Genomic DNA, 24,933 nt, shown 5'->3' on the forward strand with positions numbered 1-24,933 from the left:
TTTTGCAATGGAACGAGGCTCAAAGTTGTTTCTCTAAAACAAAATATAATTGAAGCACGTATCCCCCTTATACCAAACAACTTTCCCTTTAGATTTAAAAGTGTTCTATTCCCGGTGAGCCTTTGCTATGATATGACAATCTTTTGAAGACCTGCTTCCATTTTTATGAAGCGGGATAAGAAAAGATTCCTTCCACATTGTTGGGAAAACGCCATATATTAGTGATAAATTAAATAAATCTGTTAGCGTCTGATAAATGTTTGCAACACATTTTTTAAGAAAGTGTGTCGGGATCCTGTCAGGGCCGTATGTATATGATACTTTTAATTTTTTTAAATAAGATGATATATCTTCCGAAGATATAAATGGACCTCTGATTGAATAACATGAATCAATGTGGTATGGGTATTCATTAGGCGAAATGCTGGTCTCAATAGGGTAATTTCCACAAAGAAGCCGGCGATCTCTTGATAATCGCTGGAAATATTATCTTGGAATTTCATGGATGATGGAAACCCTTTCACTCTACGTTTAGAGTTTACGAATCCGTAAAATGCCTTCGGGTTGCGACATTTTTTGTTCAATTGAATGTACTTGTAGCGTAGAATCAAGTACTGTAAATAATGGTTATGTAAAACCGTCTTCTTAAACAACTTTAAAGACCGAGACTTTATTTTTTAAAATTTTCAGCTCTTTAGTGGACCATACTTGCCATGTATCGGAATGTACACAAATCCGCTTAGGTAAGTATTTTTCCAAAAGACAGTACATGGTGTTGTAAAAGTGAGAAACGCTGGTACGATATTACAGTCAAAGATGCACCATGAAATGTGCGGCATATTGAAGTCACCCAAGAAAATAATGGAATCGGAAGGCTTCAGCATCGAATTTACAGTTTTTAGCAAGGAAATGTGATGCATATAAACGGACAGTTCAGAAGATGGCGGGATATAACAGATGGCTAAATAAATGTGGCTATTTGCTAGCTGGGTGCGTATGCATAAGAACTCAATTGTAGCGATGGCGGGTATACTAATCTCTTCAGATGGTATTGAAGAGGGTACAGCAAGCAGAACTCCACCTCCGATTCTCTTCAGGCGGTCATTTCTTTATATTTTGTAGGCATTGCAGAGGATATCTGAATTAAAGACATGAGGTTTCAGCCAAGTTTCAGTAAAAGCAATTATATCATAACATAAGTTAAGTGATTTTAAAAACAATTCAGTTAATTTGGTGTTTAAGCCTCTAACATTTTGGTAAAATATATCGAAAGCAGTTTTTACGTTCAGTTTTTTGACTCAGTGCTACTAAGAGGGATCTTTGCTTAGTGTGGAACACTCTTATTCCGCCTATATTCAAATTCCCGCGCAAATGCCCCAGGGGCCTAAAATCGTTACTCAAGATAGAATTAAAATGTTCAATAGGTACATCTAATCTAAAGGAAGGTACATTTCTTTCATAGCTAAAATTAAATTTCCAAATTGTTACTTGGTCGCTTTTCGTTTTTGAGCAGATATAGGACTTCAGATCCTCTTCAGTAGTCACCCTCTCGAATCTTGACACAAATATGGTTTTTTTTTTATGAGGGATTACAACCAACTTCCTAGTTCCAGGCTCAGTCGCCTGAGAAAATTAGCTACTGGTTTTGTTGAAGGCTCTACTGTAAGTGAACTTGCGGACGCTTACTTTATTAATTATACGGTGCTAGGTACGGGATGCTTTGAACGGGGTCGAGGGTCAGTACGACAGCCGAGACATTAGTCCATTTTCGTTTATTATCGCGAGATTAGCATTAGAAGGTAAATCAGAAATACTTTTAAAAGTTATAAACAAGTTTTCATAATACTTTATCCCCCAATGCAGAAAGTTCTTTACCGATTTCGGAGAATGCATTTCGAATATGTTTGAAAAGCTTAAAAAGATACACTTCCGTTGATCTGCATTTAAACACGACCAATACACGCCCTTGTTATCGTTGATCTCGTCACATACCATTGCCGTCAAACTAGCGCACTTCATGTGAGCAAGCTCATCACAAAGCCAGCACGACACGAAACGCTCGGTATCACCCTTCACTTGGCAGTTTACAAAATTGCAAGACATTAAAACCCATATGATTCCAGAGCAAAGCGTTGCAAAAATCGCATTTTACTCTATAACAGGATTCCCAGGAGTAGTGGGTAGTATCGATGGGACTCACGTTCGCATAATTTCACCTATTTTGGCTGCATCTGAACTGCGCCTTGCCAACTTCGGGATGTCGCTCCAGAAGGTCAAAAAAATGTTGAATGTAATCTTTGGTTGAAAACTTGTTTTTTCTATAAATGTGTACATAATTGCTGATTACAAAGATTGTTTAAATGAATTTAAAAAAGGTTCAATTACTCGCTTTCCATTTTTTAAATTTTTTTCCGGCAACGTTTTACAAGGTGCCTCATCTAATTTTTTTCAAAAAGTATCGGAGGTGGTAACAAAAGACACGTTTCGACATCCGTTTTAAGAATCCAAAAGCGGAAATTAAAAATTTTATTTCTATCAAAAGATATTTACAAAAACCCATAAAATGGCCCCGAGAGGGTCCGAAATACAAGGCCCGATCCATAGTTTTTTTTGCACAGAACACCTTTCTGCGTTGGGGGCCTTCGGCCACGATTTGTAAAAATAACCCTGGGTGGGTCTAACTAATTTCTGCATTGGTGTGTACAAAAAATCTGGAGAAATACAACAACCGCATGAAAATTTGAACCGAAATGATACGAGAGACATGAAATTTTAAATTTTTGCTTTCTGATTCTAAAAACGGAGGTCGAAACGTGCCTTTTGATACAAATTTTGAAAATTTTTGTTAAAAATTAGGTGGTGAACCGTCTTGTAAAACGTTACCTTTTTCCAAACAACTGCAAAATTGTATGAGACAACTGCTAGTAATTAGTTGTCAAATTTTGATGTCCTTGACAACTACACCAACACAAAGTTGTAAACGGTAATGCACAAAAGGCTGTAAGACTAGACAACTTCAACCGATTTTTTTTTTTTTTGACAGGTTGAGTTGTAAACGGGAATAGGGGCATTAGTTTATGTGGTTAAAAAAGTAAGAAATGGTTAAACAGAAGGAGGCAATAAAATAGATTGTAGATCATAGTTTGAAAATCACTCTATGAACAGTTTATCACTGTATGAGCAGTTAAAGATCACTATTAAATGACGCTGACACACAATGCAAACGGCTGTGACAGTGAGAAGAAAATGAAACGAATGTGCAAGTTAACACATAATAAATTCACTTACCTTTTTGGCTACATTTTTGCCTACCTTACCAAAAGCTTTTTAATTCATTTGTGGTTCCCACAGTAAATGAAATTCCAATTAATTTTGAAGTAATAATAAACCTTATTAATATTTTGCACTTCCTGTTTTGCAATCAATAAATAAAAATTCTCATTAAGCAAAAGTAACTAAATTTTGCTTCACAAGCGAAGTTGAGCTAATTTAAAGAATTCAAAGAACTGCACGCGCATCCGCTACAAAGCTGTTGCTTGCGCTAAAGTGCTGACTTAGCGTCTAGCACGACTCAGCACAAGCAACCAAACCAATACTTGCATGTCTTTGTTGTTTCTGTTATGTTAACGCGGTAGCGAATTATTTGATTTAATATGACAATTTTACAAAGTAAGTCTTCAGTCTGCATCTTATCGTGTCCGGGTCTGGTTTAAAAATAACAAACAATATAACTTGCACGAGCAAAGTATAACAATTGAAAACTGAAAATAAGTAAATGCCAATCAACTGCAACAACAAATATGCAAGGTGACACGGCAAATATGAATGTATATGTACACTTTTTCAATTATATTTAAGATAGCTAAACTTTAAATTGCTGAATGCAGTGCACAACGTGTTTAACTTATTTTTTAGCACAATAATTATTAAAACAAACAAATTTATTGATTTTAGACAAAATAAGGCAAAATAAAAATCAAAACACAACTTCACAGCATTTGTTATAGATATTATGGAAAAATGGAAAATTTACAAAAGGAGAGGGTTAGGTTAGGTTAGGTTAAGAGGGCGGAGACATTTTTGTCCATTGTGAGTGCCCTCAGTAACCCCATTACCTTCTAGTAGTCCTCAACGAATCACTTGCTTTCCCTGGTGAACCAAAGAAGAAGCGAGACGTCCACCTTCCCAACCTCTGCAAGGCTGTCGAAGAACCGTGAGTCCAGAAACCTGACCCTTCTTCTTTGAAGCGCCGGACATAGGCATAGAAAGTGGTAGATCGACTCCTCCAGACGATGAGTGTTGTGGGCGTTGATCTGACTGTGAGTTGCTTTTCTCATGGCCATCTTTACGTGGCGCTCTCACGTGTTAGTGAAGCAGACAAATAAATCGTCTATGTTCCTAACACTTCCACATCAAACGTTGTTTATAATGAAGCATTATAAAACAATTCTTTTTTTAAATAAGCATTAAAAATGCTAAATTTTGTATTACAAGTTAACTCTCCACACATACACATACATTCACACTGAAGAGCTTGGAATAATTTTGTTTTATGTGTGCTAAGTATGTAAGCATTCACTTTTATAACAATCATAATTCTATATATGTCTATGTATGCGCATAAGTTATTCTATAGCAGTTTTATATAATTCGCCTTAATGTATGCAACAATTAAAAATTAGAAAGTCGTAAAAAGCTATCAAAATGAATTCTTTTAAAATTATTCACTCAACAAAAAAGTATCATTTTTTCCAACCTAATTTGTAAAAACTAACAATTTTAAAAATGTGTACGTAGTTTTTTTTGTCAAACTCAACAATTTTGCAAGCGAAATAAACATGTATGTACCCATATATAAAAACAACTTTCTTTTATTCTCTGGTATATCAACAGGATCTGTAAGTATTTTCTGTTTTATATTTTGAATGTGTATGTATATCCATATATGTATGTAAGTTACGGCTTATAACTTTTAACCGATTGAAGCAATATTTACTGATTTTATTGCATGCTTTAGCGGTAAGCTTAGACAAAAGAACAGAAAATAAAATATGGTAATAGAAATGTGGGGGAAGAGTGAAGAAAATACCGAAAAGAGGTTGAGCGCGAGATAAGAAGAATGGGATCGCCAGAAAAAGGCACAGAGTGTAAGTGGGATGGACCAAGCAATAAAAGCGGAGGAGGGATAATGTGGGAAAATAAATATTGTTTTATATAAACGGAGCCTGCACATGGTTTCGTGATTTAGGTTAGCAGAAATGTTTTAAAATTTGTTAAGTTAAAGACCCAAGATATCGATATTTAAAAAAAATAAGGGCCACTTTAATATAAATACGCATCCCGAACAACGTCGGGTACCCTGCTAGTTTCTATAATATTCTTATTCTACTCATCGAGAGATGGCAGTAGCTTAGACTTGGTATGCAATCCCCACGGAGAACAATAGGTAATTCCACATTTCGGTGGATTACAGATGTCAATATTGTATAAACACATCGAAGAGACCTGTATTTTTAAACATACGTCTCATAAGATTCGTGGGTCTCTCTGTATCGCGGTCATCTATAGTTGATAACAGAGCTTCGCAAGCGAACTTTTTCGATGAGAATTATAATTCTAGGTAATTTAAAAGTGCGTTCCTCCGTTATCAGTATGCAAAGATATCACAGCCATATTGCTAACTTTGAATATGCTGTTCTTGGAAAACGTCAGCTAAAAACACATGCATTTAACTCACATATTTATTATCTTCAGAATATCCAAAATCTGTTAATAATACTATTAACAAACTAAGGTATGATCGGACACCTTGTAAAAAACCAAATTCAGTTTGAGTGTTAGCTTTCGTCATCCAGAAGACGAAAGAGTTAGTTTTTCATCAGCCATCAAACGAAATTATTACTACTTTTCGTCGGCTATGAAGTGAAATTGCTACAAAACGATATTGCTACTTTTCGTCAGACATAAATTTAAATATCTAGTTTTCGACAGACACTAAAATTTCAGTGCTAGTTTTCATATGGAACGTCGATATATGGTGTTATGATATGTTTTGTAGAGCAATCCTGCGGACGTCGGCTGGAAACCAAGCCACTCCCACATTATTTTTCTTTTTTAAAAAACTGCCAGTGTAGACTTCTCATCATTCAAAATTGAGCACTCATTTTCGGGAAGACCGGTATAGTCTAAACTTTAAACAAAATTTTGGTTTGGTCATATATGGTGTATAAAAAAGTTTCAGATTTAGGTTCAAACTTTGAATCGACTACGGATCCGGTAAATATGACAGATGTTAACTGTGCCAGGAAACAGACTACAGTTTTAAAAAACAAAAGTTATCAACTTAGGAACACAGTTAAAGTTATCAACTTAGGAACACACTTTTAGTAAAGGCATATACTTTTCAAGGAACATAACACATTTTAAATAATAAAGTTTTGGATATTGATTCTTACCTCGAAAAACCTCCGTTCATATAACCAGGAAGTATATATGGACCGCACGAAAAGGGGCGATTTTACACAAGCATCTAGTATGCAATCCCACATAAAAAGATAACCGAGCGCTTTCTGACTGTCAATAATCTCGAATTCATCAATTTCAGATATCTTAAAACTGAAGAAATGGATATTGAAAAAATATTAGTAAATACACAAATAAAAGTAATCATGGAAATAAATATAGCTGTATTTGCATAAAGCAGGTTGAATTAATCTAATCTAATTAGTGTGCGTTAGTACGTTCTAAGCTGAAAAACGGCTATACCGATTTTAATAATTTTTTTCTATTAGAAAATTCACAGTGTTACCAAGTGACTAGAATCGCAATTAAAAGGTTTCTTTCATTCATCGGTAACATAATGTGCCGTTTTAAAAATAAAGGGAAACAATTCGAATTAAAGTTTTAAAGAATAACAATAATAACCTGGTGCGATATACCTCCAGGGAGATTTAGGCCGAGCTTCTCTTTCAATTTGCATCGTAAAATTTTTAACTGTTTGGCTTCTCGGCATAACCGAAAAAGTCACTTATTTCTTGAAAATGAGAATTGAAGGAAAATTTTATATCTGCAGGTATTCAATTTTCCAGGAAATGTATATAGACACTGCATTTGGTTTGTAACTGCACGATCAAGTGTACTTTACAAATTTTAAGGCCGCTTTCCTCGAAAACAGCTGTGAGTGAAATTTTCGGATATACCGGGAAGCCACAGAATTTTTTCGACAAAATGGCGGGATGACACCTATGTATATCGAGCCCTACCCGCGAAAAAAAGGTAAGCGACAAAATGTAAATTTTACAGGAGAATGTTTTTTTTACTTATTTCGGCACTCAAAGCTGATTATTGTCTGAAACTCGGTACCATTCCTTTTTATTGCCTTAGAAAAGCCATGCAATGTGTAAAATTTTTTTATCAGTGAGAGATCACAAATTTTTGTCGCTTACATTTTTTCGCTGTCACCATAAATTGCTTGTTCTCAAAGATATGGCGGCTACCTTAAAATATAGACATTAAAAACAGTATTGTTAGTATTTGGCAGTTATTTTTATTTTTTCGTTTTCAACCAGTTTACAAAGTAAAAAAAAACATCTAGAAAAACTTAAATTATTTCATATAAATACATTTGTATAGGTAGTTGCAGTTCAATTTGAATTAATTGCACTTATGTATAGTAAAAAAATAGGAACTTCATTTCTACGTCTTAGTTGTCAAAAGAACTTTTTGGAACTTCAAAATAAATTATTTTACATTATCTTCCTCATCTGTTGCTGGTAGAATATTTGTAATATCTTCATCGGATTTCAGATTCAAATATTCCCTTTGAAATTTGTGTTGGATTATGTTTTTATCACAGAGGTCTTTCAATTTCTTGTATTTAGCTAATGAAATACTAAGCTCCCTATTGTATAGTGGAAGAGAGCCATTGTTTAATAATGAAGAGTTACGTCTGGATTGTGGAATTGATTTCACATCATATTCTTATTTAAATTTAATAATAGAGCTGTTTTTCTCGAATGAAGCGGAACGTAATTTTTGGAAATTAATTCTAAATGTGGGTGGAAACATTGCATTTGCAAAACTTTTCCAATACTTAAAATGAGACTGATGCATGGCGATACACGTATAACTTGTTGGATTGGTCCTAGCACTACCAATCATGGTATACCATTCTGTTGGAGCCCAAACAGTTCCTTCACGAATAAAAGACTCAAACGTGCTATGAATCGAGTCTACTGGCATCATGGTATGTCCAGGTAGCAAATATGTTCTTTTGATATTTTTAACAAACACTGACTTCTCCAGGAAAAACGGCAAGGCAGCGATCACAGCTCTGTTCCGGTTTTGACCTGCACAGCTATCACAGTAAAGACTTATTGATTCGTGAGCTTTTCTTTCATTTACTAATGTTAAATACTGAAAAATAATTGTGCTAATTTCATTGCAACCCCTTTTCCCATCAGATTCTCCCCAAAGAAAGCAATATCCACTTTCGTTGTAGTACGCATACTTTCGGGAATAGAATAAGTTAACGCTTTTCCCGTGAGGAGTGTTAAGCACCTTTTGCAGATCAAAACTAGCACATAAAAAATCGGAATTTGATTTCCTTTTTTTTTGGTCCTCCAGAAACAATTCTTTGGATTTTTCCTTGGCTTGAATGTGATTTCTGTACTCTTCAGTAAGACGGAAATCACTTTTTGTTTCATTGTCCAAATTTGTATAACGCTCGCAAGTCACGCACTTATCTTTTTTAGGCAAATGAAATCCGATATGAAATTCATTGTTGAAAATATTTCGGAAAACTCGCAAAGATAACTTGGCTGATTCTTGGTTGATGCTCTTTAAATGTTTAACATAACACTTACATAGCCCGACTACATTACGAAACTAATGTGAAATGTAAAGTTTATTGCTCTTATTACGACAATAATGAGAAGGCACTGCAGGCAACTTTTTAACGAATGCTTTTAATATAGATACTTTAGCTATGTCTGATTTGTTATGGGGTTCCTTTCGTACCTTATTTTCCTTATTTTCTACAACATTGACATACTTAGCATTATCCCTCGCTGATATGTTTGCGATATAATCAAAGTACATAACAAAAATTTTTAGCATACTTTTATGGTTTTGTCGTTAAAATTTATGAAGTAATTGTAGCTAAACTTTTTCTTGGGACTTGTTGATCTCACCCTCCGGATATTCTTTCGTCTTATACATGAAAACAGCCATTCTTTTTGCCTTAATTTATTTCCGATACCCCAAGAATGTTCTTTTATGGAAACTCTGCCGCTCTCAGTGAAACTTTTCATGCAATCATTTCCCCATTTTTTGGTAGCATAGGGTTTTGTCTAACTCCAGTAGACCGTTTTTTTCTAGTTAGGAGTCGCTTAGGTATTGGTTTTTTCTTTTTATAGCCTCGTTTCCCAACACAAATTTCTTCTTCGCAATCGTCGGTTTGCTCCGTATCAGTATCCGAGTACGGTACAAGAGCGCCTTTTCCTAGCTGAAATTAAAGAATTTGCAAAATACATATGGGGTATTCCATCCCATTTCGACCAATTTTGAACCCGACCCCTTTTAGAATTGGCTGGAAGTGTTTCTTCTTTTTCTAGCTTACGAAAGACGTTTTTCAGAATTTTTTCAAATTTTTTCATACAACTCAAAAAAAGTTATGAATTTAAAAAAAAAAAACACCGTTTTTGCTTTTCAAAATGCTATAAATTTTTCAAAAATTGACCGTTTGGGATCTTTTTTTTGTAAAAAATTTGTTTTTAAATGTACTTTTCGGAAAAAATACAAAAAATTTTTAAAGTTTTCTTTTGTAATTTTTCAGTTTTTCGAGATTTTTCGAATTTAGCCATTTTTTTTTCTCATAAAAAACTTCAATCAATTCTGCAATCATCCCCACTAATCCCGTGGGCCAATTATTATTATTTTTTTTTATTTAATTGAAAAAAAACTTTAAAATTTTTTTTGTATTTTTTCCGAAAAGTACATTTAAAAACAAATTAAAAAAAAAAGATCCCAAACGGTAAATTTTTGAAAAAGTTATAGCATTTTGAAAAAAAACACCGTTTTTTTTTAATTCCTAACTTATTTTGAGTTGGACACCGTTTTTGTTTTCAAAATGCTATAACTTTTTCAAAAATTGACCATTTGGGATCTTTTTTTTTTTAATTTGTTTTTAAATATACTTTTCGGAAAAAAATACAAAAAAATTTTTAAAGTTTTTTTTTCAATTAAATAAAAAAATAATAATAATCGGCCAACTCCGGGATTAGTGTGGATGATTGCAGAATTGATTGAAGTTTTTTATGAGAAAAAAAATGGCGAAATTCGAAAAATCTTGAAAAACTGAAAAATTACAAAAAAAAACTTTAAAAATGTGTTTGTATTTTTTCCGAAAAGTACATTTAAAAACAAATTTAAAAAATAAAAGATCCAAAACGGTCAATTTTTGAAAAAGTTATAGCAGTTTCAAACAAAAACGGTGTTTTTTTTTTAAATTCATAACTTTTTTTGAGTTGGATGAAAAAATTTGAAAAAATTCTGAAAAACGTCTTTCGTAAGCCAGAAAAAGAAGAAAAACTTTCAGCCAATTCTAAATGGGTCGGGTTCAAAATTGGTCGAAATGGGATGGAATACCCCATATATATATATAAATATATGTATAAATACACTTACGTCTAGTTCCAAATGGCTCATAATGTATACTAATTAGTTCTAAACCGCGCTAATTGCCGAAGCGCCGGCATAGAATAAAGAACTAAGCGCAAGCAGGAAATAAATTCGCAAGCGCAGGCAGAAAATAAAAAGGTAAGCGACAAACCGCTGTCAAGCACAATGTACACAAAATGAGTTTGGCGGTTACATAAAATTTCTTTCCGCTGTAACTAATTAACGGGAATTCCGAGAACTACAAAAATTTCCCAGAAGATGCATATGATTGTAAACTATCGATATGTGGCAAAAAGTAAAAATCGGTAATAGTGTCGCTTACCTTTTTAGGTAGGGCTCGATGTTTTATGCGGACTTCGAACGGCAGAAAGACCGGCATCTTCTAGGCACACAAATTTTTGCTGAGAAACTTTTCATAGCAGAAGGGCACTGAGAATTTTTGCCAACTGCCTAATCTCGAAAAACTATTTCTAAAAAAATGTTTAATGTCATGTTATTAGTCAGATTTGTGTAACGCTGAGAATTAAAAAACCCTTCATTTTAAAGATAAGTTTTTAATTCTGTTAACACTTGGTAAATAATAAAATATATCTTAAATTTAGTAGGCGTATGCGAATATTTGATTAAGATGAGTGACACTGTACCATGTGGTCATGTGGACCTTAGTCCTGTGTAAAATTATTAGAAGTTAGGCTGTTATTACTTATGGTTTCATGGTACTAAATATTGCATGCTTTTCTGCGCGATTCCTGTGTTTTTAGAGATTTTTGACGATGGAAATTTAGAGTAGCGAAAGTTGGAATTTGAGTGCTGAACTATGATTAAAAAAAGTGAAATGTACCGAGTACGAGCTTTTCAAGACATTCAACTCTTAAGGGCCCATTAGCCTTACATAACATAGACTTGAATTGACTTGGCTTAAACTTGGCAACTTACCCTTGTTTATCGTTCCTTAGCGCCTAGAACTCGGCAATACACTTATTTCCTTCAGAAATTAAAAAAACGTTAGAAAGTGTATTTGTTCGCAAATAATAAATAGTGCAAAGAAATGTAAAAATGAAGTAAAAAAGAATAAAAAAAAGAGCAAAACGTCAGCGCTACTTAGAACTTACAGAGAAAATCAAAACAGACTTCTAAGTTTAGTTAAGTATTTCTAAGTTTTTCAGCAGCATGCAATGCTAATTTAACAGAACTGTGACATTTCCCAAGTCAAGTCGAGTCTATGCTATGTAAGACTAATGTAGAGGTTTACGCCGATCACTTTATCGGCGGCGGCGGCGTAGGCTCTATTATATACTGGCGGCAGCGGCGTTGGCGGCGCGCCGGCGTAGGCCGGTGTTCTTACTTTAAAAAGCTTGACTTTTCTATTTAAAAAAGTAATATTTCGGAAAGGTTTTGTTTGTATGTATTTAAGGAAATCAACGTGATGATTTGCGGAGGGATTGTCCCTCGCTCACTTACTCCAGAGGGGTTTCGAACCTAACCCCAGTCTTTGGTTTTGGTACTGCTGCGTCTGCTGAAAAGAAATAGATATACATGAAATAGTCACACTTTGTCTGTATATCTCGTGCAAAGCGTAGTTTCACCTAGGGTTAACTCCTAATAATCGTCGCGAACACAATTTCTTTAAATAATTTGTGGCTCCTTGGTGGTCACGTACTAATGCGACTTACGGTTGCTATTAATGGTCTATTAATACTCATGACTCTACTGGCACAGCGCGCCTCCAGTTTTTTCGGCTGTTTTTAAGAGCTACAATTCCCAATGTGCGAACAGTAGCAATCCCAACCACCAGTCGCTACCATGCCTCCTGAACCTCACACCAATGCCAGCACTGAAGCTGAAAGGCTGCGACTTCTTGTTGTTGTTGTTGTTGTTGTAGCGATAAGGTTACTCCCCGAAGGCTTTGGGAGTGTTATCGATGTGATGGTCCTTTGCCGGATACGGATCCGGTACGCTCCGGTAACAAAGCACCATTAAGGTACCAGCCCGACCATCTCGGGAACGATATATATGGCCACACCTTAAGCCATCCCTCCCTACCCTCGCCAGAGCCTCGTCTGTTAGTGAAACGGTATTCGCCGCTTGAAGGTGAGGGTGACAATTGGGTTGGATAAGCTATATATTGCGCTACATAACCCCTTGAAACCCCAACTCATACCTTCATCGACGTCACTTCCTTAGAAGCTTTAGGTGTAGCTCTGAAGACTTTCCAACGGATGCTTTTGTCGCGCTATGCTGCCGAGATACACCAGAGAATCACCTTGAATTGTTAGGGAGTGACTATTCGGCCAAGGATTGTAATGAACCAGTCGCATCATGCCTCCGTTGGCTCCCTTATAGTGCACCATCTATGCAAAGAAGCTGGCCTCATTAATGTTTGTCATCCCGGCCACAAACTTCTTCACTTAGACAATTGTCTAGCTTACTTGGTCTGCTATGCAATAGCTCTCCGAGTGGGAATAGGGTTTAAGGAGCGGGTACTCTGTTTGCTACAGCCGGCTAGTCTACGGCGTATATGGGGGGGATCTTGCTCCTACACTGACTTTTACCTCGGTTTCTCATAAAAAAAATCAAACAGAGATTTACTAAAAAAAGTCACATTTTGAGGCCGTCGAAGGGTTAGGCTCATCCAAATAAAACAATACCCAAAAGAACGTATCAAATTTACTACGGAAATGAATAAGTAAAGCGTTAACTAATACACACAACTACCTGCCATGCGTGGCATCGTTTGGGGTTCTTCCGGCAGAGGTGGAAGGCTAAGCTGTCGTTGCCCTCCCGTCTTCACCCACCCAACCTGCTAAAAGAATGGTAAAAGTTGTTCTTTTATTCAAATATCCAATAAAAGTTAAACCCTCATTTTTCTCCTTTTACAAATCCTTAAATTTTAATCAAAGTTTCTTAATCATACATTTCGTTGTTTCTCTATCTACTACTACGATAGACTTGTATTTTTATTTTCGCATTTATTACTTTGTGCTATATGTATTTATGTACATATATGTTAACCTACCTAAACTGATCCTTACATCATTATTGTTAGCTTACATTTCAACAGGTTGATCGAAATCGAATTCTCTATACTGCACTTTTATTTCGAAGTCTCTCAATTCCACAAAAAATATGTTCACAAATTTACAAAATCATATATATAAATTAATTCTCTTGAGCAGAAGAAAACATTTCTCTGGTTTCTATGATTTCTTTACATTCTCCAAAATTATTCTCATCTCGTATCCCTAGTCAAACATGTTAATTTGAGATTTCCTCACTACATACAATTTAAACAAAAGTCGCTCAGTATATAAATTTTCTTATTACTCTACTACTAATTCACAAAAAAAAAAAATGTTATTTCTCAATACTATTTTTCTCGCACTCAACATAATACATATAACCTGAGATCTCTGTACTTACATATTTAACATAGTTTCAAACATATTTATACATCGCTCGCAGTTTGCGAGTGAGCGAGAAGCACCGCTTGCACTTAATACGCAGTATGTTAACTCACGATGTTGCGCTCTCATATGCTCACAACACTTACAATTAATTGATTTGGTAAATGGAGAACCAACAACGAAAGAAAATCGAAATTAATGAGCAGCTGAGTATGGGAAGTTAGAAAGCATATTTATGCAAATGAAATTCTCTTTCAATTAAGAGAAGGAAAGCAAAAAAACAATATTTAGCAGAAAATCGAAATTATGTGAACGCTATAACATAGCCTTCTTGCAACATAATCTGATTAAACGATGTTACATGGCTCAATTAACAGAGCAGCACAAAAGAAATAAACAAAAGAAATTCAAAACCTGCTGCAAAATTTGTTAAAGTTCCAAAAATGGAGTCTTGTTATTAATACATTTTTTTCCTTTGTACTATTTTTATCGTCAAATTTCTGGTGGAATTTTGTGACGATGTTAGCCCCTCAAGTGGTGCAAATAAAAACATGAATTGGTTGAATGAATATAGATATACAGACCGGTTAATTTTTACGAAGATAACTTATTTTTTTCCTTTCATTAAGGTGATCATTTTAATGAAAAGAAAACTATGAGTCCAACATTCATCGCACACAAAAGAAAAAGTTAAAAATTAAATAATTTTATAACGATTTAACAAAGAAACCAGCTAATTGGAGTAGCTAATTTCATCGGTCTTTGTCAATTAATGAATGATCCAATTCAAACAAAGGAATTAATAATGACCTTTTTTTTTTTTTTTTTTTTGTTAATCAATAATTAACAGGTTTGATATATGTACATGTATATGCACATGTCAAAAGATGAGGCACTTACCGAATCATCCTCCTTCCGATGGCCAGTTGATGGAGTGTTGTCGGTTGAAGCTACAATATTATTAAGAAGAAAACACAATCACTTTTTACTACCACCTTTTTCCTAACATGCCCATTTGTGGTATACTTTCTTGGCCTTTGGACTCGCTCGCTCGCCCACATTCATCTCTTCACAATAGAATATTTATTATTATTTTTTTTTTGTATATGTTAGAGAGCCTAAATATATTGTACTTTTATTTTTTTTCTTTTTTTTTTTTTTGATTAGCAAATCCTACAAACTATGATGATGAATCTGTAAACTCCTGGCCATATCTTGGACTCCAACTGGACATTCTGGCTCATTGCCTTGAAAAACATTTCTTCCTCTGGTTTTGATTTTTGTAATAGGTACGCAAATTATTTACATATATTGCAAGTTTACAAATTAAGTTTTTGTTCACTTAAATGAAAAAATAAATAAATGTAAGGCGCGATAACCTCCGAAGAGATCTAAGGCCGAGCTTCTCTTCCAATTTGCGTCGTGCTCCTCTTGATTTTCCCTACAAATTGGCCGGACGGGACCTACATGTTTTATGCCGACTCCGAACGGCATCTGCAAGGCAGATGAGTTTTCACTGAGAGCTTTTCATGGCAGAAATACACCCGGAGCGCTTGCCAAACACTGCCGAGGGGCGACCCCGCTTAGAAAAATTTTCTTCTAATTGAAAAACCTTATTTCTAAAATTTTGATGTTGCTTTGCCCGGGAGTTGAACCCGAGGCATACGGTGTGATAGGCGGAGCACGCTACCATCACACCACGGTGGCCGCCACTTGCGTTCCGTTTATTTCGTTTTCAAATTTCTAAAATATATTTTTTTTTCGCTTATAAAGGGGGCTTTCCAATAAATCGTTCTCTTTATTTTTTTTTCTTTTTTTTTTTATATTTTTTATAACTTGTTGGTTCACTTCCGTAGATATTTCTCGAAATAACATATGCTAGTTTCGTTTTGTTCTTAATTTTTATTTTTTTTCTCGCCTTTGAGCTTGCAAATAATAAATTCCTTTTTCTTTCCGAATTTATCTGTTTTTGTATAACATTTCGGTTTACTTTAGCTGTTTCTTTGATTCGAAGCTAAATCTTAAATCTTTAAATATTTTGGTTTCGTTTTTATTATTGGATTCCAAAGTTCAGGCTTCCAACCAATAAAAATTTTTTTTTTCAACTAATTAACTTTTTTTTTTCGAAATTAGATATAATTTTGGTATTTCTTACTTTTTGTAACCACAAATCTAAATAGTATATACCTTTTTTCTTTGTATAATTTTTCGGTTCACTTCCCGTACCGATATACCTTTTCTCTTCGATCTTTATAATGTTTCTTTTTTTTTCACTTGTAAGTTTTTAATTTTATTAACTTTAAAATTTTTTAAATTCTTCTTAAGTTGACGCGGTGCAAGGCCGGGATAAACTTTTGATTAATATATCATAATATTTTTCTCCGTTTTGTTTTTTTTTTGGTATTGAAACTTTCAAATAATTATTTTAATAAATTTTATTTTTTTTCCACAAGTTTATTTTTTAATATTCTGTTGCTTAACATGTAAAAATCGGGATTTATGTCGCATGCAATTTTTTTTTGTTTTGGGTCCCAAATATACGATATTCGCGTAGGCATATTGTTGCATGTCCTAAGATGATATAGATTATTATTTTTATTTTTTTTCCATGCGAGAAACCAATGCAACAGCCAGAATTGTTAATATAATGAAATATTAGGCCGGTCCAAATAAGAAAATATTTTTTTGTTTGCGACATATAAGATTTTTTTTTAATTGCACTAAGTTTTCTTTTGGCGAGCTTTATATAAAATGTAAGTTCAGATTATGAATGAATAGTAATTATCCACTGCTAAAAGTAAGAAGAAACGCTAGAAATGTAACATCTAGTTGGAACGCAAAATTAATTTTTATAATATACATATGAAGTTTTGTCATTAATTAAGAATGAGATGAAATTGTTGTTTTTTTGTTCTTTTCGGGAAAATAATCATGTGTGAGTAGTTGTGATTACTACGGTTTCCTCGGGCAATGGTAAGCTAAGAAATATGTGATGTGAAGTACTGTTAGGGGTTTTCAGCTAAATTTTTCTGGCCAATGGAAACCATGGATGGGTGGGTTGTGAGCCACTAAATCAGCTTCCACCTTGATTTAGATTTATTCCAGCTTTGTTGAGACCTTCAGTTTGGATCGAATTAAGTAATTTTTTTCCAGGGACTCTATAATAAAATGTAGTAGTGGGGATAGCTTATCGATTAGCCAAGAACCTCCCCAGCCACTGAAGCCTAGCCTTTATAAATGGGTCCCAATCGGCTTTTCTGTTAGCTACCAACAATTATACTTAGTTTTATGACTTTCCCCACTAGGTAGCGATGTACTTAGGATTTTTCGAATACCTCATTTGGAGTACGAGGGAAATCCAAGGTCTTCCTTACCAGCCTCATTCATTGATGGTTACAAGGTCTTCCAAAAGGTAATAGCAGTTTCCCTTCACGGCTTTGACCCTCGCTTTTACTCCAGTAGGTGCTAGCTTAGCATTAAAGTTTTTGGCTAGATTGCTCTGTGTAAAGTTTCGACGCGTTACTATTTGACCCACTTGAAAACTTCTAATCCGACTGCGTAGATTATACGAGTTAGCGTTTCGGAGATGAGCTTTCTCCAGATTTTTCTTTATTATTTCCCGTATTAACTGAAAATTGTCGCTACGCTCCAGTTTTACCGTATTGTCACTAAGTAGATTCAGATTCCGCAGAAGCTTATAATCAGCGGCGTGTGTAATCATGTGCTGTCCAAACACTGCGAAATACGGCGTATAACCTAACGATTGGTGCAAGCTGTTTCGGAGCGCACAATTAATGCTGCTGGTAAATGCATCCCAATCTCGCTGATCTTTTCGTATGTAGCTTCTTAGGGCTTCGTTGATGGATCTGTTAACTCGCTCAGAGGCATTAGACTGAGGGGAATAAACAGCTGTTGTGATGTGGGAGACACCATATTTTTGCAAAATATGCTCATACTCTTTGCTTTTAAACTGGCTACCATTGCCGGTTACGACCTTTCGGGAATACCAAAGCAATCAAAAATATTCTCTTTCAAATATTCTATTATTAAATTCGATGTAAACTTCTTTACTGGCTTCAAAAATAAGAACTTCGTGAGATGATTCAGTACAATTAGCAAGCCAATGTTACCCTTTTTGGAACGCGGAAATGGTCCTATCAAGTCCATATATAAAATTTGAAAAGGCCTATCTGAACCGATTTGCTGTCCCATTGGTGGTCTCAATGGCTTTGATGGTGTTTTCGACGTTTGACAGCTCTCGCAGTTCAGTACATATTCGCGTATCTGTATGACCATGCCGGGCCAATAGAACCGACGTCTGATACGTTCTACCGTTTTTGCTATTCCGCCGTGCGCTGCTGATGGTTGCTCGTGGGCACCAGAAATCAAATTGTGACGTAATTCTGTAGGCACATATAATTTCCACGCATTGTCATCAGTATCGCTGTTCCCAGTTGCGAATTCGGTACGATGATAAATGTACCCGTCAATGACTTGGAAGTCCGGCAAATTTGAGGACTGAAACCGAAGTTTTAATTCCTCATATTCAGGCGAGTTAAAGGCATCGGAGCCTAAATCAATTTCCGGTAAGACTGGAAGTTCTATTACATTAATTTCGGATTCTGGCACGTCCTCGTACATTCGAGACAGGGAATCCGCGATAACGTTCTCACTTCCTTTTTTGTGCTCAATTGAAAAGTTGAAGCCTTGCAGTTTTATGGCCCACCTCGCTAGTCTCCCGCTCAGATCCTTTTGTTGCATGAGCCAACGCAAACTAGCATGATCGGTCACAACCTTGAACTCCATCCCCTCAATATACATTCTAAACTTGTTTATTGCAAGAACAACGGCTAGACACTCAAGCTCTGTCACTGAATAATTCCGCTGCGCTTTGTTCAGCTTCTGGGACATGTATGCTATAGGTCGTTCTTGACCGTTCTCATCTTCCTGCATCAAACATGCTCCTACTCCTACTTGACTAGCATCACATTGTAAAATAAAAGGTTTGTTATAGTTGGGGTGTATTAATATGGGTGCTGAAGTCAATTTTTCTTTGAGGTCTCCGAAAGCTTGCTGGGCCTCTGAATTCCACACAAACTGTTTTTTCTTGGAGATTAACTCGGTTAAATGAAAAGTCGTCGAAGCATAATCATCAATAAATCTTCTATACCATCCGGTCATGCCAAGGAATCTCCGAAGTTGACGTACAGTCTTCGGAATAGGGTAATTCTGGATTGCAGAAATCTTTTCTTTGTCTACCTGGAGAGATCCGTTCACCACTACAAAACCTAAATAGTTGACTTGGCTTAGACAAAATTTACTCTTTCGAATATTAATAGTCAAGCCAGCCTTTCGCAATAATGCGGAGACTTCGGACAAGTGGACCAAATGTTCATTAAATGAAGACGACACTACTAATAAATCATCCAAATATACGAAAACGTGATTTTTCAAGTTATATGGTATCACTTTATCCATAAGTCTACACATAGTTTGTGGCGCGTTGCACAATCCAAAAGGCATCCTTTTGAATTGGTACAGTGGCCTGTTAGGAACGGTAAAGGCAGTCTTTTCCCGTGATCGCTTTTCAAGACCAATTTGCCAGAAAGCATCTTTCAAGTCGATCTTGGAAATATAATGCGCGGGAGGAAGCCTACTTATCAATCCCTCAATAATGGGAATGGGATATGCATCCTTTAACGTTACCTCGTTTAATTTGCGCGAATCTAAGCAGAACCGAACCTGTCCAGGTTTGACAATTAACACTCCTGGTGAAGACCACGCCGAAATTGGAGCTTCTTCTATCACTCCTAGTTCCAACCTTCTATCTATTTCCTGGCATAGCATTTCCTCTACCCCTGGAGATACCGGATAAAATCTCTGCTTTATGGGTTTTGCATCTCCAGTATCTATGACATGCTCCACTAACTTGGTTAATCCCAGTCCCTCTCTCTTGAAGTTAGGAAATGATTCTATTATAATATCTAGTTGCCTTTGCTGCTGGGTATTCAGAGACGCCACTCCCTCGGAATTAGTTTCTAATGTATTTATGTGACCGCCTTGGGCCTCAATCTTTACTTTTATATCGAACTCATTCCAAAAATCCATACCGCAAATGGCTGATTCAGTTATTGATGGGACTAATTCTATGTGCTTAATTTGACCATTATAGTTAACGGCTACAGTTATTATACCATTTATTTGTTGTCGCTGCCCATCAGCTGTTTTCACATAGCCACTAAAGGCTGGGGAAGTAGAATTCTACTCTAAAATGGTTTTGGCCAACTGACCACCAATCACGCTTTTATTCGCACCGCTATATAATAATGCTAACACATTTTCACCTTTAATGTTAATTCGTATATAAGGCCTAATATCCGAGATTTTGTAAACAATGGCTGAGATGGTAAATTTTCGTAAACGCTTCTTTTTAGCCCAGAAAATCTTCATTCGTCGTGCCGAACGAGAGACAATTTTTGGTGGCGCTGAGAAAATTTCAGCGCGACGCTGGTTGTACTCGGCTAACCGGACATGAAAAGATCTTATAGGAGTTAATTTTGGCTGGCAAGATGGCTTGGGAATCATGTCGTTGGAGTTGCTGTTATTTACATCCGAGGCTGGTGGTTCGGATATCCCCTTCTGCGGACATCCTGAATCGCACCCCGATTACATTTGGGCATGTAGGTTTGTACGTGTCTGGTTTCCCACATCCATAACAAAATATTCTTCGCACTGGGTTGGTGCAATCTTGATACCTATGGCCTAACACTTCGCAATTCCAACACTTCAAATTTTCCACTGATATTTCGGCAACCTCCGATGAGTTGGTTGTATGCGGATCAACGCGCTCCTGAATTTCCTCAACAATTTCAGATATGTTTCTTCTAGCGGGGAAGTTTCGGATCGGGGCACCATTACTGAAATTAGCCATGAAGTGCTCGTGCCTGTGACATTCTCTTCGAAGCATCGATAAGTCGGTTATGTCCAAATGTAAAAGCTCGTATCTAAGGTCGGGTTTTAAATTCATAATCATTGTTTCTATAAGCTCCCGGTCTGTCATGGGAGTTCGAAGCCTATCATTCATGGTTAGCAACTCGTCTAAAAATTGGTCAAATGGTTCGCCGGATCTCTGTTTGCGTCTACGTATATTTTCTTTTCGGTCGTAGTCGCTCAACTGGTCCTTATATTTTTGTCTTAATCCTTCACAAATCACCTCCCAATTTAGTCGATCGGTTTGCCGGTGATGCCTCCAAAACCAAGCTTCCGCATTATCTGCAAAAAGCATGTGGACATATCGACACAATACATTAAGATATCCGTTCAAAGATTGAAATGTTAACGCATTAACTCGATATATAAAATCCTCCACCGACATATCATTTGGCTTACCAGTGAAACGTATTCGCCAATTGGAAATCATGTTTGAGATCTTGTTAGCCTGAAAATTGCTCCGCAGAGGCAGAGGTTCACTATCACGGTACGGCTCGCGAAAGTCAGTCAAAGATTCCTGAATCATGTTTCGAACTCTAGAATAATCTACATTACTGCTTGACATTGGAGCAGTAGCAGTCATTCTGTGGTCGTGTCTAGGTGAACGACATGCGTTCGGTCGATTAAAATCAGTGCCAGTGGTTCGAAGTGCCTGTGTTATTGATCGAGTCGCTACTCTATTTCGTGATATAGCTCCTCCTCTGGCTCGGAATGAAGTAGTTGCTGGTGAGGCTGTCACCCCCGCTGCGCCATTAGGGCTTTGTAGATCGGACGTAGTGACTGGTTCCCTGCACGAAGGACATGAGGAATTCGTACCTATCCACCTACCTAAACATGATCGGTGAAATATGTGCTTGCAAGGAGTCTCAACACGATCCTGCGTCACACCTTCGCTACAAATGGTGCAGATCATTTCTTCGGCTCTGTTAGCCAAATTCAATTCCTCATTGCTATGTCTCACCGCCATTATGAAAAAAAATGTTTGGTATTTGTATTGGTTGGTGTTAATATTTATATATGTTTTTAGTTATTCGTATTTGTAGTTATTTGGTTTTCTAGATAAATCCGTGCACTACAAAATTTCCGTTATAAGAATGATATTTCCAAAAAAAAAAAAAAACAAACCGTTTATCACCTTGCTTGAAAGCGTCTCGATGTACTTATTTTTTTGCGTTGTGCAAAATAGTCGATATGTACACCGTATTTTATTATTGGCGAACGTAGAGTTATCTGTTTAGTGTTGATCGTTTTAGGTTTACGTATGTTAGTTTTATTACACGTTTACTTATTTCGATTTTATCTCTTTATATACTACGTATTTTTCTTTTCTTTTTGCAAAAAAAAATATTAACTATTATCGTGATGACATATTTGTGGCATTGGGGTCTTACATGGGCTTCCGTACATGTATGTATGTACTACCGGTTGAACGCAACCTTGCAACGAAATGACAGTGCAAAAACTTAATTATTTAATGGCTGCGATTTCAAGTTCGGAAAGTGACGAGAGTCTAGTCTCAACTAAAGCAATATCTAGCCACTTAATCCCAAAAAAAATTAGCAAGCGGTACAATTCGTGAGTAATCTACCAAGATAACCCAGTAGAAAAAATCTCTAACGATGTCTGATATAAATTTACGGAAACAAATATAAGGTTTTATCAAAGCTTTGATCGGGTATGACTTCGACATTAGCCAATGTCATCTATTTCGCCGAGGAAAGCATGCAAAAATTTACGCTGATATTAAGTTCACCGGTTCATATCCGAAATCATCCAAATAATGAAAATCCAAGGCAATATCTTTAGGAGAACAAAAAAACATAGGTAAAACTGCGTTAAAGCAATCAACAAAAATTTAATGAGCTGCAAAACATACTAAAATAAAAAAAAAAATCTTATAAAGTTCACCGGTTCATATCCGAAATAATCCAGATAATGACAATCCAAGGCTAAATCTTTTAAGTGATCAAAATTTGAATAAACTACAAAAAATGTGATGAACTCTTAACCTTCTCTGGCCCCACACGTTGGGCGCCATTTTATGTAATGAACCAGTCGCATCATGCCTCCGTTGGCTCCCTTATAGTGCACCATCTATGCAAAGAAGCGGGCCTCATTATGTTTGTCATCCCAGCCACAAACTTCTTCACTTAGACAATTGTCTAGCTTACTTGGCACTGAATTAACATCAATTAACTGAAGGAACATCAGGTCTGCTATGCAATAGCTCTCCGAGTGGGTATAGGGTTTAAGGAGCGGGTACTCTGTTTGCTACAGCCGGCTAGTCTACGGCGTATATGGGGGGCGTGGCATCGTTTGGGGTTCTTCCGGCAGAGGTGGAAGGCTAAGCTGTCGTTGCCCTCCCGTCTTCACCCACCCAACCTGCTAAAAGAATGGTAAAAGTTGTTCTTTTAGCCCACATATACTCACCATTGCCCCTACCACAAATATCCAATAAAAGTTAAACCCTCATTTTCTCCTTTTACAAATCCTTTAATTTTAATCAAAGTTTCTTCAATCATACATTTCGTTGTTTCTCTATCTACTACTGCGATAGACTTGTATTTTTATTTTCGCATTTATTACTTTGTGCTATACGTATTTATGTACATATATGTTAACCTACCTAAACTGTTCCTTACATCATTTATGTTAGCTTACATTTCAACAGGTTGATCGAAATCGAATTCTCTATATTGCATTTTTATTTCGAATTCTCTCAATTCCACAAAAAATATGTTCACAAATTTACAAAATCATATATATAAATTAATTCTCTTGAGCAGAAGAAAACATTTCTCTGGTTTCTATGATTTCTTTACATTCTCCAAAATTATTCTCATCTCTTATCCCTAGTCAAACATGTTAATTTGAGATTTCCTCACTACATACAATTTAAACAAAAGTCGCTCAGTATATAAATTCTCTTATTACTCTACTACTAATTCAAAAAAAAAACAATGTTATTTCTCAATACTATTTTTCTCGCACTCAACATAAAACATATAACCTGAGATCTCTGTACTTACATATTTAACATAGTTTCAAACATATTTATACATCGCTCTCAGTTTGCGAGTGAGCGAGAAGCACCGCTTGCACTTAATACGCAGTATGTTAACTCACGATGTTGCGCTCTAATATGCTCACAACACTTAGAATTAATTGAGTTGGTACAACGAAAGAAAATCGAAATTAATGAGCAGCTGAGTATGGGAAGTTAGAAAGCATATTTATGCAAATGAAATCCTCTTTCAATTAAGAGAAGGAAAGCAAAAAAACAATATTTAGCAGAAAATCGAAATTATGTGAACGCTATAACATAGCCTTCTTGCAACATAATCTGATTGAATATTGTTACATGGCTCAATTAACAGAGCAGCACAAAAGAAATAAACAAAAGAAATTCAAAACCTACTGCAAAATTTGTTAAAGTTCCAAAAATGGAGTCTTGTTATTAATACATTTTTTTCCTTTGTACTATTTTTATCTTCAAATTTCTTGTGGAATTTTGTGACGATGTTAACCCCTCAAGTGGTGCAAATAAAAACATGAATTGGTTGAATGAATATAGATATACAGACCGGTTAATTTTTACGAAGATAACTTATTTTTTTCCTTTCATTAAGGTGATCATTTTAATGAAAAGAAAACTATGAGTCCAACATTCATCGCACACAAAAGAAAAAGTTAAAAATTAAATAATTTTATAACGATTTAACAAACCAGCTAATTGGATTAGCTAATTTCATCGCTCTTTGTCAATTAATGAATGATCCAATTCATACAAAGGAATTAATAATGACCTTTTTTTTTTTTTTTTTTGGTTAATCAAAAATTACCAGGTCTGTTATATGTA

General features: G+C 35.7%; 1 protein-coding gene across 6 annotated transcripts in view; it reads right to left on the reverse strand.

Moving 5' to 3' along the window:
• Positions 1-24,933, reverse strand: part of Ltn1 (E3 ubiquitin-protein ligase listerin) — a 1,386,601-nt gene that overhangs the window by 689,714 nt on the left and 671,954 nt on the right. For 5 of the 6 annotated variants that reach the window (XM_067791508.1, XM_067791509.1, XM_067791512.1 and 2 more), the window contains exon 12: positions 6,456-6,615. The exons of the other annotated variant lie outside the window; for it this stretch is intronic. In XM_067791508.1, coding sequence (XP_067647609.1) covers positions 6,456-6,615 — 160 coding nt within the window. The remainder of the gene's footprint in view (positions 1-6,455; positions 6,616-24,933) is intronic. 6 annotated transcript variants of the gene reach the window in all.

Source organism: Eurosta solidaginis, chromosome 5 (genome assembly GCF_040869045.1).
Source record: "Eurosta solidaginis isolate ZX-2024a chromosome 5, ASM4086904v1, whole genome shotgun sequence".
NCBI lineage: Eukaryota > Metazoa > Arthropoda > Insecta > Diptera > Tephritidae > Eurosta > Eurosta solidaginis.